Here is a 19482-nt window from a genome sequence, read left to right on the forward strand (position 1 = left end):
TAAAACTGCATAAACACAAATGCCATCATACATTTGTTGCTACTTGTTTATCAACTGTAGTTTCAATGCCTTCAATTCTTTTAATTTTATGTTTGTAGATCCATCCAGGTTTCGCTATGAAAGTTCTCATCAGAATTATTCATTGAAAGTTTTAATTGCAAAAGATCTTCGTCAGAAAACTTTTTTTTTTCTGTCTAAAATTTTTGATGATAAGAAAAATATTTTTATTAAATATTATTATTAGCACTATTTAGTTTTTTAAAATTAGTATAAAATCGTTGTTTAATGAAAATGCGTTTCATTCATTCATTTTAGATATAGAAAAATACTTTCAAATATTTTCAATTTTATTGTGTTATTTTTCCCATCAACTACGATAAGATTAATAATTCAGAATAAATTACTTTTTTTAAAAAATTCCGAAACCGAAACTGCAAATTCAAGAGAAAATATGTATACAAAGTATACTTGCTATTCTACTAAATAGTATTCTAAATACCTCTTCTTCAATTTGGATAAATTTGTGTGTTTTCTTAAATTTACAAATATTAGGTTCATACAATCCCTAATTAGATTCATACAATCGAATTAAACTTTTTATTTCATTCATTACTAATTTTTCACTTAATTCTAGATTTGGAAGAAAAGAAAGACTGGTGACACGAAATCCAATTGGAGTGGTAACAGAATGCCAAGCTCATTGCCAAAGGCTTGGAGAACGTTGCAAGGGATTCATAATCGAATATTCGAAGTATCAGCAATTCTGTTTCTGGTTAGATGCCTATTCAAGTGCTGCGGACAATACTATATCACCCGCTCAGGAGACAGCTTACTTTGAAAAGATATGCCTTTCAGGTGAGGAAATAAACTTGTAGCTATTGAAATTTACTTCAGGAAACTTTGCTACTGAAACTAGTGGAAGTGGTCTCTCCAGATTTTTCTCGCATACTATCTATTAAAGATGTTATCCCAGTCAGAGCCTTACATGGCAATGGCATATAGTAATTACGAAATATTAACCTTTTGGCTTGTATTACGAATTTTTACTGAATCTATCATGTGATCCTTGGAAAGAGTTTTTGGGATTAATTCATTATGGGATAAAAGTATGAAAAAATCGAATTTGGGTTTTAGACGCTTTCTTCCCACCGGGTTGAGACAAAAATTTGATGTTAAATTACACTTAAAGGAACAAAATTACATACCAAATTTGTTATATTTAAGTCATTGCAATCTTATGTTATCGTGTACGTGTGTTTCTGAAAGTACAGACCGACAGAAATACAACCTCTCTATGAATTTGGCTCAAAATTCGATAGATGTCTACACTATAGATGTTAAATATGTGGAAGAAGTTTTTCTATCTAGCCCTCTTCATTGCGTTTTTATCGTGTTCACTTATATTCGAATAGACAGATAGACAGACTTCCTCTGAACAGATTTTACTCAAAATTTTATAGAAATCTATAAATTTGGTGTTAAGATTGCATATCAAATTTCATCCATTTTGCTCAAAGCGTATTTGAGTTATATTTGTTACAGACAAACAGAGAGACGGACAGACGGACATTTTTTAAATGTGTTTTTCAAATTCGAGGAGGTTTGAAATGTGGAGATGTGGTCAAAATCTTGAGTTCGAATTTTTCACGTTTACATTATTTCATCTATTCTTCGTATACGATAATGTAATAATGTATTTCGGTATTCTAATAAGATTTACTTAAGGACTAAGGAATTCATTTGCATGGAGTATCAATCATCGATGATATTGCATAATCCATCGACTTACGGGGAATTATTCGTACATAATTATTACTGGACATTGTAGTGAATAGCTTATAAGCCATTTAACAGCTACGCTACCCGAGCAATTGCTTTTGTATCGTGGTCATGTTATTGAACTGCGAACCACAAGGTCCCAGGTTCTATCCTCGCTTAATTCCAATTCACAACAATATTTCGAATGGAAAGGTATGGATTTCTCTTCGGAATGATATGATGAATGAAAATTCAGTTAGTTTCTCTTGATTTAAGTTCAATATTAAATTCAAATATTTTATTTGAAAAAATAATTTTAGAAAATAACATGTCTTCGTAAACTTTTTTCAATGTCATCTTATTACAGAGGAATCATTTTTCGGAGGAGTTTTTGCCTCTCCAAAAGTATTTACAATCTTGGGAAACAAAATTAAAAAATAAATTATTCTTCCGCGATAAGTAGAAAAAAATTAATTGACCAACTTATTTTTAGAATTTTAATGCAGTATCTTAAATTAAAATAGATTTCTGCATTGATTTATTATAAAAGTAAATGCTACCCGCGTTTCTGCAAACTTCAAATCCTGCTATGAGACCTTATCTGGAATCAAAATATAAAATTTGAAAAAAAAAACCTATACTCTAATGTACATATTATAGGCACAATCCTTAGCTCACAAAATGCTTACAAAAACGAAACAATTCACATTCATATAGCTTTGAGGATCCAGAATGTGTGATAATTTTGCTCCGTAATTTGATTATATCAAATAAATGGGAATATATAAATTTCAAAATTTAATAGAAAACTTTAAAAAAATCACATTTATGCAGAAATCTTGGAGGAATTACAACCAATGTTATCTTTAAATTGTAAAATTTGCTACCAATAAATTTTAGCTTCACGGCAATAAAAGTGAAGCAATTGCGAAGTATAAAACCATGCTGATATTTTTCCTAGAAGCATTTTTAAAATATTGTAGTGGAAATTACAAGATTCGTGAACGGTGAAAGAAATCCAGTCAGCTCGATAATGCAAAACGACGCTTACTTTTCCATGAAAGTAAGAATCACAGATAGTAAAATGCAGTCGAAATCTATGCAAATAAAAATATATACTAAATGTACGCAGCAAATAGTTTGTAGAAACTCAGAACAAAACAGGCAGAAAACTGCTTATTCATAAAATATGAATAACACTCAGATTTTCCAGCTAGAGAGCTCGCTACGCGATCACTAGTTCAAAGAAATAATTGATACCTCGTGTGAGTTTTAGCCTTTTATAATCTCTCCCAAAAGAGCAAGGGATTCTCTATGAGGATCTTTAGATATCGTTTCTTGATATAGATATCTCCATAATTCCTATACATTCCAGAGCCTTAATTTTTGTCTCCAAGTAGCCGTCAAATTTGTAGCTAAATTTGAAGATCATTGACTACCAATTCTGCATCCATTGTTATCAATGTGTAAATCTATCTTTTTTGTGTGATGATACTAACATTTTAGGAAAACAATATTACAAATACATAAAAATATTTATGAAAACTCACATTGAAAAACAAACAGGGCACGAAACACTTCTCAAAATCTGTCATTTAAAATTATTAATTCACATTTGAAATACATAAAAAAGAATGGAAGTTAAGTAAAATAATATGAGAAATGACGGGTCAGAAGATTTTTACCCATGTGATGGTAAAGACCATTAGAATAGTTCCCGTAGATATTTCAAAAGTGTTTGTTAAATGTCTTTCCACTCTTCACTAATTAAGAGGTATAAGTTTATAATTTACTAAATAAATATTTGGAATACCAATTTTCGAGTCGATTACAATCTGTCTTTTATCCGGATGAGATAATTGAGTGGAGAAGCTCTTAAATGGTTGAAGTTGTCGGCGAGTTGAAGTTAGAAGGAATAGATACATCGAAGACATTGAATGTAATATAACTCTTGAATGTGAAGTTGGTGAAACCTGTCTAGACAGGAAAAATAAAAATCTATTTGCACTGTTTAACAGTGCTTTTCAGAAACGTATCACGTTTATTTGTTGTTGTTTTTCCCTTGCTTTCATACGGCCTACGAAAATGTAACTACATTTACCAAAGCAGTGATAAAAGTAGAATTATTTTATAAAGATTCAATGATATGTATTGTGATATCCCATGGGTAGAAATTAAATAGCGATGCTAGAATTAAATATATAGATGATTCGTTTGGGATTTCAGATAACGAAAATTCATTTCTATATGATTGAAATGTAGAAGAATACGTGGAATTTGAGATTTAAAATTATTTCCAAGATTGTAATGAGTGATATTTCAGGTTGACGTTGAAAAAAACGGTACAAAGCCCCTTATTACCTATGAATTACGTAGAAAGAGTTTCTTGTTGATTTTTAATCTATAGAAAGTTTAAACAATTCTTAAATAAGCTTTATTTAATAATTATTCTTTAAACATTGCTGTTACATTGATTAACTATGGGAAAATTTCTAATATAGAGTATGTACAGTGAAAGGTCCAACAAATTTAAGTGAGGAATATCGGCATTTTATTCTGCACAAAAAATAAGAAAATATCTCTGCTAAGTAAGTCAAAGTGTACACAAGAATAGTCACAGATAAGCAGAAAATCATTACTAAACAATCACAATACCACTAAGCGCTCAGGGAGAATTCGATGGTGATCAGTACTCCAAAGAAACAATTCACTCAATCACTCTTTTCTCGATTGGACTACTGATTTTACGCAGTTTTGTTTATCGTCTTTTTAAAGTTCCTTTGACTTGATGGAGAAACTTCTAGAAGGATATATTATCTTTGCTCCTGATAAAGATATCACCAAAATTCTAGAAATTTCTGGGGCTTTCGTTTTTTTTTTGCCAATAGTCGCAAAGATTGATCATTAACCCGGTATCCATTCATTTTATTTTTAAACTTTTTTTTTGCCATGAAACGAACTGCACAGGAAAACAATATCATAAAATCATAACAGTATAAAATACAAGTGTTTTAAACTATTTTTTTCAAACATATAAATACTTTTGAATATATTAAAATCATTTTCAGACTTGTTTATAAGGACGTAATATACTTAATTTCTTCCCTCTTATATCACATTGATTTATTAGGGATTATAATTAGCATACTGTGCCTTTTAAAGAGGTTCAGAAAAAAAATTCCTTTCATTTTCTATTTCATTATATAATTCATATAACTAATAACTGGAGTAAATTTTAGTTGAAGCTTAGTTTCCAATTTCATACATGCATTCTCCCTCTATCTTTGACATTATTTAAAACTTTGGCATTCTCGTGGTTTATCCAGGGTTCAAATTTATGAGGTTCATCCCGAAATAGTTCCCCCGTGTTGCTTCTAAATGGGGTGTTAATCTAACTAAACTAATCTCGGAGAGAGAAATAATCGATTTCTCTATATGTTTAATATTCTATTTTTGACGTTATCGCAGATATGAATTGAAAAGTATTGAATAACAGAATAATTTGAAGCTAAAACGTTGAATTAACAATTAATATATTACAAACAGAAGATAGGAAAAAAACAAGTTTTAAAATGCAAGAAAAATCATATAAATAGCAAAGAGAATCAAAACTGGTAATTTATATATGAGACATAAATATATGTAATACAAATAAACTTATGTAATTATAATACAATGCTATAAAGATAAAGATTAAAATTTTGAAATATCTTGTTCATTCAAAATTTATGAAATTTAATATTCTAGCCAATTGCAAAAGTTTTGAAAATTTCTTTAAAAAATTATTATTTACTTATTGGTATATAGTAATGTAGTAGACTATTCTAACTAGAGAATAAAACTTATTTTAATTGTAATACAACCTCTTCAAACATTGTTTTGTTTAAAATAATTAGGGCAAAAAAAACGAATAGCAGCTCTTTTACTTAGAAAAAAAGTGGCAGAATTTTGACTAGGCAGCTGCCTAAGGCTACAAACAAATCGATTAAATTATGTCCTTATATTTACAAATAAATAAACTTGGAAAACAATACAAACTCTATGAATTATAAAACATTAGAATTATATGATATGTTTACATTTAATTATTAATATAAGTATTAAAGAATAAAGTAACTTAATATTATTATGCAGTTAAAAGAAGAAGAAAAAAAAAGAGATTATCTATGATATGTTGGAATATTAATTATTCATTTAACTATTTAGGCAATATTCTTTAAAATAATAATTTTCAATTTAAAATAATAAATTTATGATTTCCTTATAATCTCACCATAATAGTTTCTTTATTTGCAAGTAAGAAAATAATGCTCTCATTTGAAAGTAAGATAAATATTCATTAATAATTATGGTTAATAAGTTAAGAATTTATTATTTTAATTCCCCTTTTCTATAATATAGATATTTAATAAATAAATAAACAAGTGCATATTTTTATAAAATTACTAAAATAAAAATCCAAACTAAAATAAACGATTAAAATATTGAATATAATATTTTTCGAAAGGTATAAATAAATCGAGCAGTTAATAAAAACAGGATATCATTAAAATCCTTTCTTAAAATATGCATTATATTATCATATACTTTGTTTGTTTCACATCCTCATCATGTGCTTTCATTCATTTTCTAGGGTCGTAAAATTCCTAAATCCACCACTGTTTGTTGGAGTAATGACCCCCCCCCCCCATTAACGATATTTTAGGATTAGTTTTTTTTTAGAAATTATTATATTCTAAAATAATTCAACTGAATTCTAAAAGGCTGATAATGCGACCTATTGCTAATTGTTGAGTACCAGCTTTGAAACTATTTTACAAGAATAAGTGATTGAAGAGAAGATGTAACTTTTGAATATTTTAAGACATACAAATGAAGATGAAGAATTAACTAGAGTGGCAATAGGTCCGAAAAAAGCAAATGGTACAAATATTTGTTAAACAGATGGCTTTAACAATTATAAATGGATATTCTGTAATATTGTTTTTTTTCTCGCTCAAATAATTTTGTACACGTACTTTTTTATTTTTTTATATACGAAGTATAGAGGAAATAATGTAATAGCAAAAAAATAAGAACTTCAGACTTAGACGAATCTCCACGTTTCAGATCTCTATGTATTAAAAAAATATATATACATTTTTCGTTTTATGACTGCCTGTCAGTCTGCCTGTTTATGAACATGAAACTCAGAAACGATCTGAGCTAGACGTCTGAAATGTACATCATAGAATTACAGATAAATTTGTAGGTTTCTATCAAATTCTGAATACATTCACAAAAAAGTCTTTCTGTCTGAATGTTTGAGCGTAAAAGAACTCGATAACTATAAAACGCAAAGACCCAAGCAGATAATATATAGTTTATCATCTAAAATATATATATTATCAAATGTTGAGCCAAATCCATCAAATGGTTGACCGTATGTTTGTCTGCACTTTCACATGAATGTAAACACAATGAATCAATGATGATGTGTTATTTAATGACTGCATTTATAGTTTTCAGTTAAAATTTGGTGTCAATCGGCCGACAAAAGGAGTCCAAAATACATATTCAAGCGACATATTCAGTAGAAATACTAGCTTCATGTGAAGTTTAGTTTAGTTATATTAACGTCGTGTTGTAAAGCAACACTAGGGCATTTTTGGGATGGACCTCGTAATTTTGAACCGCGGTCAGATGACGAGGACGACACATGAGCTGGCACCTCCTCTCCCACACCACACCAGCGGGAGGACGTTTGGCATGACGGACTTAACGTGAAACAGGCCCCCTTACACGATGGGTTTTTGGTAGAATCGAGTCTCGAACCTGAAACCCTACGGCTCATAAGCCGAGACCTTACCACCAGTCCACCGCTGTCATCAGCTTCATGTGAAAGATCATATCGAAGATCTGTCTTTGATGGATCTTCGTAGCTATCTATCGTTGACCAATAGTATGCAAGGTATTCGCAGATTTACAGAAGATCCATAATGTTACGCAGAGAAAGAAGGGTAATACCTTTTGGTGAATATACGAGAAAGTTTCAGGATGATGACTCCCGCCTATTTGAAGCTATTATAATTCATGTATCCTATATTTTTTACAAAGCAGATCAACACGTACAGGGTGTTTAGAAATAAACGCCCCAATAAGGAACTATAATATTTCCGAAACCACTGTACATAAATCGTTCAATTCAGTTCAGTTAAGTTCAGTTGTATTAACCTCAAATTTTTAAAGCAACACTGGGACTATTTTTAGACGGACTTTTTGGACCTCGTACTTTTGGACCGCGGTCAGATGAAATTGACGACACCTGAGTTGGCAACCTCTCCAAACTTCCACACCGCAACAATGGGAGGACGTTTGGCCCCGATGGATTTAACGTGTACCAAATCCGCTTACGCGACGGTTTTTCGGTAAAATCAGGTGACAAACCTGAAAACCCTCGGGATTCCGAAATTTTACTTCCAGGCCACCAAGGCCCCATAAATCATTTAAACTTTGGGAATAAAACAGTAACTAACAACCAAATTTAGAATATATATATCTTTTTTTTCAGTAATTGGAATAAAACACACTTTTTCACCCATTTTTTTTTGTCGTTTTATTTTATTTTTGGGGCACTTTCTTGTGGTTCCCATATGCACATAAACACAATAATTTACCGAATGCCGGCATCCTCGCATAGGGGTAGCGCATCTTCCCCGTAATCTGAACATCTCGGTTTGAATCCTGGTTCAGGCATGGTTGTTCTTCATTTGTGAGGTGTGTGAATGTACTCCCCCCCCTGTGAAAAGGGGTTGTGCAAGTGAATGTGTGAGTTTCATCTTCATGTGAGCTAGAAGTCAGACTTCTGCCGTTGGGTGCTCAGGGGTCTTTACCATCAGAAGCTACTGCAACCCCTTTCCGTCGTAACGCGGACACATCATCAATTTACCGAATGGAATCTATTTTCTAACAATTAATTATTAAAATAAAAACAATTAGGAGCTGAAATGCTCTCATTTATATATTGATGGATTTTAAATATTTGGCAAAATAATTATATTTATTCAAGATAAAAGAAACTAACATCATATTCTTTTTCTGTAGGTTACACATGTGGTAAGCTTTGGACATTTGAGAGAGTACCAGGACATGATTTTCACGATGTTCCTATTCTTGAAATGCCAGGAGTGCCACGCCGTACAGATTGCGAAGATCTGTGTGTCCGGAATGTGCCACCTTGCAAATCGGCCACCTACGACACATTCCGACGAATATGCAGGCTTTACGCGGACGACAGAAGATCGAAGCCATCTGCTTTTGCTCGAGATTTACCAGAAATGGAATATTTGGAAAACCAATGTGCTTCTGGTAAGGAATGCAAATGAGTCAGATAATTCATTTTTTAGGGAATATTACAAGAGATGACGATTATTCTTGGTTTCTTGAAAGAATCTGCCAAATTGTAACTCTGCTAGGAAAAATGAAAAACTTGGGCATCCTAAATCTTATTATCAGACCACTATTTTTAATATTGAAAAAATAAACATGAAAAATTAAGTAAGTACAAAATACCTCTTTCGAAGTTTAGCTTAGTTCAGGTAAGTTAACCTTCCATTTGAAAACTAGACTAATGCTGTTTGGGATGGACATCGTAATTTTAAATCACGGTCATATGACGAGGAAATACAGCTAGGCTGGCGTACCCTTCTCCAAACTTTCGCCCCACACCAAACAGAAAGACGTTTGGCCCCGATGGATTTAACATGCCCAAAACCGGTTTTTACACGGTTCTTCAGTAGAATCGAATTTGAACCGGAACTCCCCACTCTCGAAGTCGAGACCTTATTCTCAGATCACTACGGTCATTACTTATTGTGAAATTCGGACCTTAAATTCTCACTTAAAAATTTTGTTTTCATGAAAAGATTTTGTTTGAGATTTTCTGACGCAATAGCATGATGTTGACCATGCTGCTCCAAAAAATAGGTAAAATTATATCCTTGTAAAACAGACATCGAAGGGAATATAAGATGAAATTTCACAATGTAAACAACATTTAAATAAGTGGATAAAACTTTACGGATCTGAAAAATGCAAAAACTTGGAGAAGTGTCTTATCAAACAAAAAAGATAATGGAATGCTAGACTTTTGAAAAAAAAAGTGCAAACGCTGGGCATTGAAATTTGGGAAATCCGACAATATATACTGGACAGACATTTGACAATGATATGGCGAACAAAATGGTGGTTGTTCAAATAGAAAAAAAGTGGAGATGGGTGAATCTAACATTACCAATGGGTAAACGAGTTAAAACAATGCCTGGGTTTTTTTTTCGATGATGAGGGCCCAATGCTGGGCATTGAAATTTGGGAAATCTGACAAATATGTTGGATAGAAATTTGGCAATGACATTACAAACACAATAGTGGTTGTTACAATAGAAACTGGTGGAGATGGGTTAATTCAGCATGTCCAATGCATAAACGAGTTAAAACAATATCTGCATTTCTGTTCACTAATGGGAATCAAGGTTGCACATGGGGTTTGATAACATGGTTTGTTATTTATCTCAAGGTCCTACTGTGCCTGTCATTTAGAGCAAAGAAGCATTAAAGCATTTAAGAAGTAACCATGAAAGGAAGATAACTTGTTTGTCAAATTAACTATTTATAAAACTATTGTCTATAAGAGCCCGTGGCGTGCTAAATTTGCTTATAAGATTCCTTGTTTATTCTGTGACGTATGTCAATTTAAAGAATATATTTCCAGACGAAGTATAGCGTTTGTTATAATCTTACACACCAAGACCTACTTTTTAAAATCTACATTCAATTCAAAATTTGGACTGAATGTAACTTCGGTTGGTTTGGCTATCTTGCCAATTTGAAGTATGAAACTATTGTTTTTTATTAAGTTTATTAGTTTTTCGTTCTATACTGATACTTTCTTGTCTCTGTTCTAGAACCTGCCACTTGCGAATACCGGACCATCCCGGATCATTTCTTCCCCTATATAGACCGTCTATCTAGAGCATTCAGTCTGGCTGATTGCCAGAGACAGTGTGATCTCGAGGACAAGTTCGTGTGCCGATCTCTTAATTTTGAAACTGTGGTGAGGGATTGTGCTCTTAGTAGTGACGACATGATCAGCATGCAACACATGTCTGAGGGTCTTATACCAAGACCGAATTCGATTTACAGTGAAAAAGGAAGCTGCGAGCAAGGTAAGAGGGAAGCTGAATTCTGGATGATTCTTGATTGTTCCTAGGATATGGCAACAATTCTCCAGATATCACGTGCAGTCGATTATTAATAGTGTTTTTAAACAAAAATATAGACATATTTGAAAGCTTAAATCATTCAGTATTACGCAATTAGATAAAATAAGGGGAATGCACATTGTTAAATTAAAGTATTTAAGAAAAGCATTTTCATAAAAAAGTTTTCTTTTTGGAATCACATTTCTTCACAACAGAGTCATGTTTCGTAAAATTTTATTAATTTCAAAATATTAAAAGTAATGCACTTAGAATTCAGAAGATATTTTTTCTTTTGTTTTTTAAAAATTATATTAACAAGAATTAAAATCTGTGTAAGTTTCAGCATCTTAGTATTTATTATAGTATTAGTATTAGTTATTATTATTATCTTAGTATTAGTATTATTGTGTACCCAAAATATAATCATCGCATTTCAATTTAATAATGTTTTTACAATGGAACCAGTTTAGATGTAAGATAATTTGTTGAAATTTTTTTATGATATACTAAGAGAATAATTTTGTAATGTATGTAAAATATGAATGTAAGGAAAATATGAATTACTTTTTTATTTACTTAGTTTAAAGAATTAATGTTTTCTTTCTGCTTTCAGGTTTTTTCCAACGTTTCTTTCAGTTTAAAAAATACGATTTATTTCTTTTTTGTAGCATAAAAATTTATTTTACAATGGTAAAAAAAGCGAATGAATGCAGATACTTAAATTCGCAATTATAAATACTCATTTATTTAAAAATAATTTCAAGAATATCAATTAAATGTTAATAAACTGAAGTTAAAATAGGAAAATGAATTTATAAAACAAAATTATATCTGGAATTAGAACTTATAAATATTTATTTTTAATGAATTTTTATTTACTTTAGGAGGCTTATATGCTATCGTAAATTCTTAATAATGCATATTTTTAGAGGCCAAAACTTTATGCAGAAACTTTATATTAAAAATAATATCAACATTTTTTTTCTTTATACAAAACTATTTGAGTAGCTTGATTTTTAAACTTCATGCACAAAAAATTATTTATTAAACAAAGTTTCTTTGACTTAGTTCCCATATAAACGAATTTAAAAGAGCAGACGAAATTTCAATCTTGTATGCAAACGATATATGATTACATAATGTGAAAAACAAGTATCATCAGTATTTCAAGATTTTTTGAAAGAGCAGATTTTTTATTACATGTCTAATATTTTTGCATGCAAACGATATATGATTTCGTCATATTAAAAGCACACATCATCATTATTTCAATATTTTTGAAAGATTTACAAACTGACTAACATACTGACATTTACTACACTAATATTTATTTTTTTATATGCAAATAACATGCGATTTCATCATATGAAAAGCAAGGATTATCATCATTTCAATATTAACAAACATTTATTACATGTCTAATATTTATTATTTTACATGGAAACGATATATGATTTCATCATATGAAAATTAAAAATCATCATCATTTGAATATTTTTGAAAGAATAGACATTTATTACATGTCTAATATTTATTTTTTACGTACAAACGATATCTGATAACATCATACGAAAAGCAAAGATCATCATCATTTCAATATTTTTGAAAGAACATATTTTTACTACATGTTTAATTCTTATTTTTCTTTAGTGAGTGTCCAGTGCAATCAGCAAGATATGCTTTTGACGGTCAATTTTGGATCCCCATTCCATGGTCGCGTATATGCAAAAGGCAATCCCACTCAGTGTTACATGGTTGGTACGGGGCAGACTACGCTGCTTTTTGCAATCTCTTTGGGTACCAGGTGCGGTACGCTTGTCGAGGTAATTATTAATTATAATTCTTATGTAAGTGATAACTAATCATTCAACTACAATTAAAGAAAGTTACTGTTATAAGAGAGCACTTTGATATCGTTTTGGGAATGAAGTTGATAAAAAGTGTCTGTGTTGATAAAAAGCATTTGACATGTCATTAATATATGAATTTCATTTTGGATATTTGCTTCCAACTATCTTTTAATTAATTTAATGTGAAATATAATTTATTAATAATTTATAATATTAATAATTTAACTTTCTGAATTTACTTAAACAAGTTAATATTAATTATTTAAAAATTTACTGAATTATTAATAATTGCTGAAAACATTAATAATTTCTTATTAATAATTCTTATTAATAATTTATTCAAAACAAAACAAAAGTTCATGCAAATTGTCCCCGAAAATGCATAATTGTATTCATTATTTTTTAAAATATATTGTCCCTAATTATAATCGGCCTATTCAATATAATAATTTATAATAATTTAATAAACACTAAATATACATTAAATATATTACATATATAAGCGGGTGCAATAAATTATTAAAAAAAGCGTTTACTTTATAAGCATAAGAATAACAAATAAAGTTATCTTATTTTTAAACGGTTGCATGTTATTAATTTTTATATAAAATAATTTTTTTGTATAAAATAAACGAATTTCACATCATATTAATTTTAAGTAAAATTAATATTTTACGAAATTCGCTTTGTTTGTAAATACTGTTATAATTGGAATTTATAGAAATAAAATTAAAAACAAAATATAGATTGATGACCGAAAAATAAAATGCTAGAAATTCTGTTATTATTCGAGAATCTGTAAGAATAAGAAGTCTTATTTTTCAATTATTAATATTGAATGAATTATTTATTAATATTCATTAACATCAATTTATTGATATTGAATAAAATATTTTAACTGTATTAAAATATCTAACCGATAACAATAATATATAGCATAGTTAACCGATTTCATATCGGTTAACTATTTAAAACTATTTCATACATTTCATTAATATATTTTGTAAAGAAATATTATTTATAGAATCAGATTTTTGAAATACTTTACTCACCATGGTAAAATCTTTTGGAAATAGAAACCGAAAAAAAAGAATGAATTGAAAGCTCTCTTCAAACACTGAAGTTCCTTAAAACTACCATTCTATCAATATGATGATATTTCGATATAATAAATGTTTAAAGCATTAAATTTCACTTCAAAACCAAAGTTCCTTGAATACAAATACTTCGAAATGAGCAGCTTTTGCTCTAAACTAATGCAAGAATTAGCGTTAGAATCTTGCTGAAGTATTCACTCTAAAGTTTCAGAAAATGAATTCCCGCATTAAAATGCCATGAAAGAGAAATTGCGCCATTTCAGAATCAGATGGAAATTCATTAAGTAAACTTTCCAATTACATAGCTTTTAAATAGTTTTGGAAAGTTTCTTAAATTAAATTTTAGTTTAACTGAAGATATTAAAGCAAGATTTCTTTAACGCATGAGTTTTATAATAGCCGGAAGTACGTCATCTTAATATCGTTTGCATGCTTTTAAATATTGTAATTATATTCCGTAAAGAAATTATTTAAATCCGATTCTAAAAATAAGACAAATTAAAGTTTTCACTAAAGGATTTTTTTTTAATGTTTTGCAAATTAAAAAATAATTGACGTGGCTTTTGCTATTAAATAAGAAAATTTGTTTCAGTAAAAGTAATTATTTTATGGGTTTTTTTTTCTTAACGATGGAACGGATTTTATAATGTAACATCACTGCAAAGTCTTTTCTGAACTTTTTGAATTTTTCATTATCATTATAAAAACTCCAATGTAAAAAAAAAAGTGATTTAGAAAGTTTAATTATAAAATGGGAAAAAAGTTTTTCACAACCTTTCATAATGATATTAATAAGACACAAATTCAGTATTAATAAAATAAACTTCGCAATTTTTTTTCAGTTTCATGTATTCGAAAATTTATTTCCAAATCTAAATTTGCTTACACTTTCGTATATGAAACTTTATGAAAATTTAAATTATACAATTTCTGCTTCAGGTATTGACAAAAATACATTACTGATGTCTAAAATGAAAGAACCTCGCTTTGCCTATTCAGCTGGGTAATAAATGATCATCGTTGCGTCAGATAATCATCATAAGGTCTAATCCCTACTGCAAAAGATACGTTCGTTATCAAAGTGAAGGAATCTCAATCCCACACCATTACTGAAGAGAACTAGATTACTTGTTGTTTGACTTTTCATTTACTTACTCTTGGCTCTTTCTTCTCTTTGGGTACAGACTTAAATGTTAACTGTCAAAGAGCTACTTCACCCTTTTGTAACGTTTGGGATAGACTGAATGACCATCAAAATCGCGAAAGCATTTCGTCAGAAACTATAGTTGACTCCTTATAGCCATCATCGTCCGTGGTACAATCTCTTCTGTAGGAAGTATGTCCTGTCATCAGTAAGGAATATAGCAAGTTCCACATCTTACAGTATCGGTTATGGAAACGAGAACCAAATATCATACTGGAAACTTCTCACCCACATTTTTGGGGTGTTCCTTTCTTATGATGGATATTATATTTATCTTTTTACAGAATTAATAACTACCCCATTCTCATACATCGCGAAACTTATCGTTAAAATCAGATGATGTGGCGATATTTATATTAGAACCTATATTTTTTTTTTGTTAATCAACAAACTCAATTAGATTTTTGTGAATTCTGCTGTCGATCCAATTATCACAAATTTCACAATAAAATTGTTACGATATCTTTACAACATTGGCCGACATTCAAAATATTCAACAACATCATGGAGATATCATCTCCACGCGGCCAATAGGCGAATAACAACTCTTTTTATAAAATATCAGCTTACATTTCTACCTCTGGTTGGTGCTTTGAATATTCAGGCAATGGGTCCACGCACCCCGAATGTCGGGTTGCAAGAATTCCATCATTCTTAATTTCTGGATATTGTTGTGTTGAAAAATTGACATTACAGTACAATTCGGATATTATTAATGGAATTATGACACAAAAATAAGACTATGGACAACCATTTGGTTTTTACTTCGTGCCATTCGTAAGGCAACATAAAAGATTTTATTGTTGAGTTAATTATAATTATTAAAGCAAAAATAGTGAAAATAAAACATTTTTCATAGTTATAGAATTCATAAAAATGCTCTAGGATATTGGTTAATCAAAATTTAAGTAATATTTCTTCTAGCTTGGAAATTTTAATGATAAATTTTTGTTTTTTTACAAGGGATCTGGAAGATACGCCAATGAAGTGGTCATTCAACAGCATCCAGTGATTGTGACAAACAGCGATAAAACCATTAAAGTGGTGTGCTCTTTCGAAAACCTGGACCGGACAGTGACATTGGGAGCTCTTTTTCCTGGCGCATCACCTGGACTAGATGTCACGTAAGAAGAATTTTTTAAATTGAAAAACAGGAAAAATTTTAAAAAGTTTATCTCTCTATATATATTTCAGCAAATTCTTGCCTCAGTAAGTTCAAGCCACACTTTCTAACAATGTCAAAGATATCGAAGAAATGGTTAAACAATAGTGAAATAAATTCCAGTTTAAGAATTTTGACCCTCATTAACGTAAATTGAATCTACATGTGCATAATTATCTATTTCAAATTGATTAATATGCAATATATTACCCAACAATTTAGTTCAATTATATTAATAGCCGATTTTGAAGAAAGACAAGGACTATTTTGAGACGAACCTCATAGTTCTGAAACACGTTGAAACTGCGAAAACGACTCCTAAGCTGGCATCAACTCTCTCTATAAACTTCTACACCGCACTAAGGGAAGGACGCCCCAGATATCAGATTTACAGCACCATACGCAGCAGTACCACATGCACGATGGACTATTTAATGAATTCGGGCTTCGAACTAGGAAACCTCCTACCCCGAAGCTGATATCTGATTGCATATATGTGCTTATGATATTCAATAATTTGACTCCTTTAATCGTCTTTTTGCTGGAATGTATTCCATCTTAGGATCATTCTGAAAATTCCTTCAAATTAAAAGCAGCTTCTATTGCCCCCCTTTTTTTTACTCCTATGTAGAAAATTAATATATATTTCCATTTAATATGCCTCATAATATATCCGTTATTACTTAGTTTCGGTAGAACTATTTCTATATCGAGGTTTTTTGGAAATATTTGGACGAACATTTAAAAATGTCAAAATGTCATTCTGAAAATTGTAAGATTAAATAATGGCTTTTGCTCATCTTTATTTTAACTTGGCTTGTTTTATATTTGTAAAGATTGAGTTTTATATAATTGATTTTGCTCGAACTTCATTAAAGGGTTTGGAAATTCTATGCACTTGTATACTCTCCATGAGAATGCACTATTTTAATTCCTCAGATATAACTGATAGCTAATCTATTAATTTAATTGAATTTTCATTCCATTTGAGTGGTGCCACCTGGTTGTGAATTTGGGTAAAGTTCGTTTTTGTCTTCTAAACACACGAAAAAAACGAATTAAAAATTTAAGATTAAATATTTAAAAAAAATGAAAACTTTTATTTCAAACAATTTATTGTAATGCAATAATTTTAATAAGTTAAACTTCATTTATTAATTTAATAAATATGGATCTTTTGAATAAAACTAATAAAAATAAATAAGTTTATTCTAAATATGATGAAATAACCAACTAATTGAAAACTGAATTTTCCTTTTCTTCTTAAAAATATAAGAAATAAGGTTAATTTCTCAGAAATTTTTTCTATTCTAAAATCACTAAAATTTACTAAATTTTGCATGTTTGTAATCAATAAGAAGTAACTGAATTTAATTATACATGCAGAACAAGTGCCATTTCTTTAATAAGAGTGTAAAGTTTATTATAAATGATTGAATGTTCTTCAAAAATTGCAAAATAAATCAATTCTAATAATTGATTTGATGCAATGTAATTTTTAAGTATTTTCTGCAAAGCAATTTAAAAACAGTTGCGATCAAAACTATGCAAAGTGATGTTGATTTTTAACTGTGTCGCTGTGTACATTTAGATTTTATGGCAATATGTGTGCAACTGTACTAATTGTAACATATTAATTTTTTTCAAACTCTGATAGGCCATTAAAAAGACAAAAATGAAATACAAAAATAATTTATTACCAATAATAATGTACAAACATAGTTTCTTTTCTATATAATAGTCCATGAAGTTACAGGCATTTTGCCATATCTATAGACCAGGTTTCTTATTCCCTAAATGCAAATATTGCAACTATTAATGAGAGACTGACCATAATGCTTCCTTGAAGTTTATAATTTATCTGGAAGTTCTTAGAGTTTTTTAAAAGAAGAATATGGAGTAGAAATGCCTAGATACACCCTCCATTGTCTTTATCTTAGAATCCTGGTGGCCCAGCGCAATGCCTGGGTTTCCATTATTCTTAATTTATTTCGAACCATATGATAAATTAGATGAACAAAGTCATCTGCTGCAATAGATAGACTAAATTATAGAGCTGGCTTGAAATCCAAAACTTGCAAAACTTTAAAGGAATATCAGAGTCAATCTCAAGTACCTAGCAGCTACTTTTTTCGAAAAGCCGAAAATAAATCTTGTTCAATTTTATGGCAGATGCCTAAATATTTACGGCGATTATGTCGAAAAGAAAATATAATGGCAATAAATTTCGCTAATAAATTAATTTTATTCTCTTTGCTTGTTTTTTTTATGGTCGATCGGAGCTTGCAAAAAATGGCCATTTTATCTATTTACTAAATCTTCCAGTGTAATATTTACAACATTTTATAAAATTCAGAGTAAATATATTGATTTTTAAAACTATAGGTCATATTAACACAGGAGATTTTACGACAAAAGCAATTAAGATACAAATAAAATTCCGAAAGAAAATATGCAAACGATTACAACTACCTTTATTCATTAAAGTATTATGATATTCAGCTTTAAAAAATTGAATTTCCATTTACACATCAAAGTTTTCCCAACTGAGTTCTAAAGAACCGGAGAAACAGCAATTTAAAATGTTTTTTTCCCATTTACAGTCAAATGCTATTGTTACAAACATTTTACCTCATTGTTTCAATAATTTGGAAATAAAAAAAAGCACACAAAGAATACTCTTTCCTTCCATCTTTTCTCTTTAAAATTAATTAAAAAAATTTCTCTAGAGAAATGCTTTTGAAATTTGCATATTAAAAAGATTTTTTTTAAATTTATCCATTAGAAAGATCAATTAAATTGATAAATTGGGAGTGTATTAGCTCGCTAAGATGACCTATTCTAGGTTGAAATAATAGTAATAATTTTATTTTTCTGTTAATTAATTTATTCATTGTTTTTATACTCTAAAGTATTTCTTATCGTACATTTTTATAAGGGATTAAAATACAATTAAATTGTGAAAGCAATAATTAAAATTTATAGACACTAATGCAAACATTTAAAGATTTTTTTTTATTGTGATAAAATATATATGAGAGCTATTTTTAGAGATATATAATAATTTTTCTTGGAAATTATCCGATCAAAGCATTCTGCGGAATGAGTTTTTCATATATCTTGTTCAATAAGGAAAGTGATTATTCACTGAGTTTCATTTTAGATGTCTTAT

General features: G+C 29.6%; 1 protein-coding gene across 1 annotated transcript in view; it reads left to right on the plus strand.

Annotated features, from left to right (window-relative positions):
• Positions 1-19482, plus strand: part of LOC129973699 (uncharacterized) — a 129679-nt gene that overhangs the window by 85170 nt on the left and 25027 nt on the right. The window contains exons 13-17 of the mRNA XM_056087512.1: positions 635-855; positions 8842-9105; positions 10701-10961; positions 12648-12820; positions 16112-16272. Coding sequence (XP_055943487.1) covers positions 635-855; positions 8842-9105; positions 10701-10961; positions 12648-12820; positions 16112-16272 — 1080 coding nt within the window. The remainder of the gene's footprint in view (positions 1-634; positions 856-8841; positions 9106-10700; positions 10962-12647; positions 12821-16111; positions 16273-19482) is intronic.

Source organism: Argiope bruennichi, chromosome 1, assembly GCF_947563725.1.
Source record: "Argiope bruennichi chromosome 1, qqArgBrue1.1, whole genome shotgun sequence".
NCBI lineage: Eukaryota > Metazoa > Arthropoda > Arachnida > Araneae > Araneidae > Argiope > Argiope bruennichi.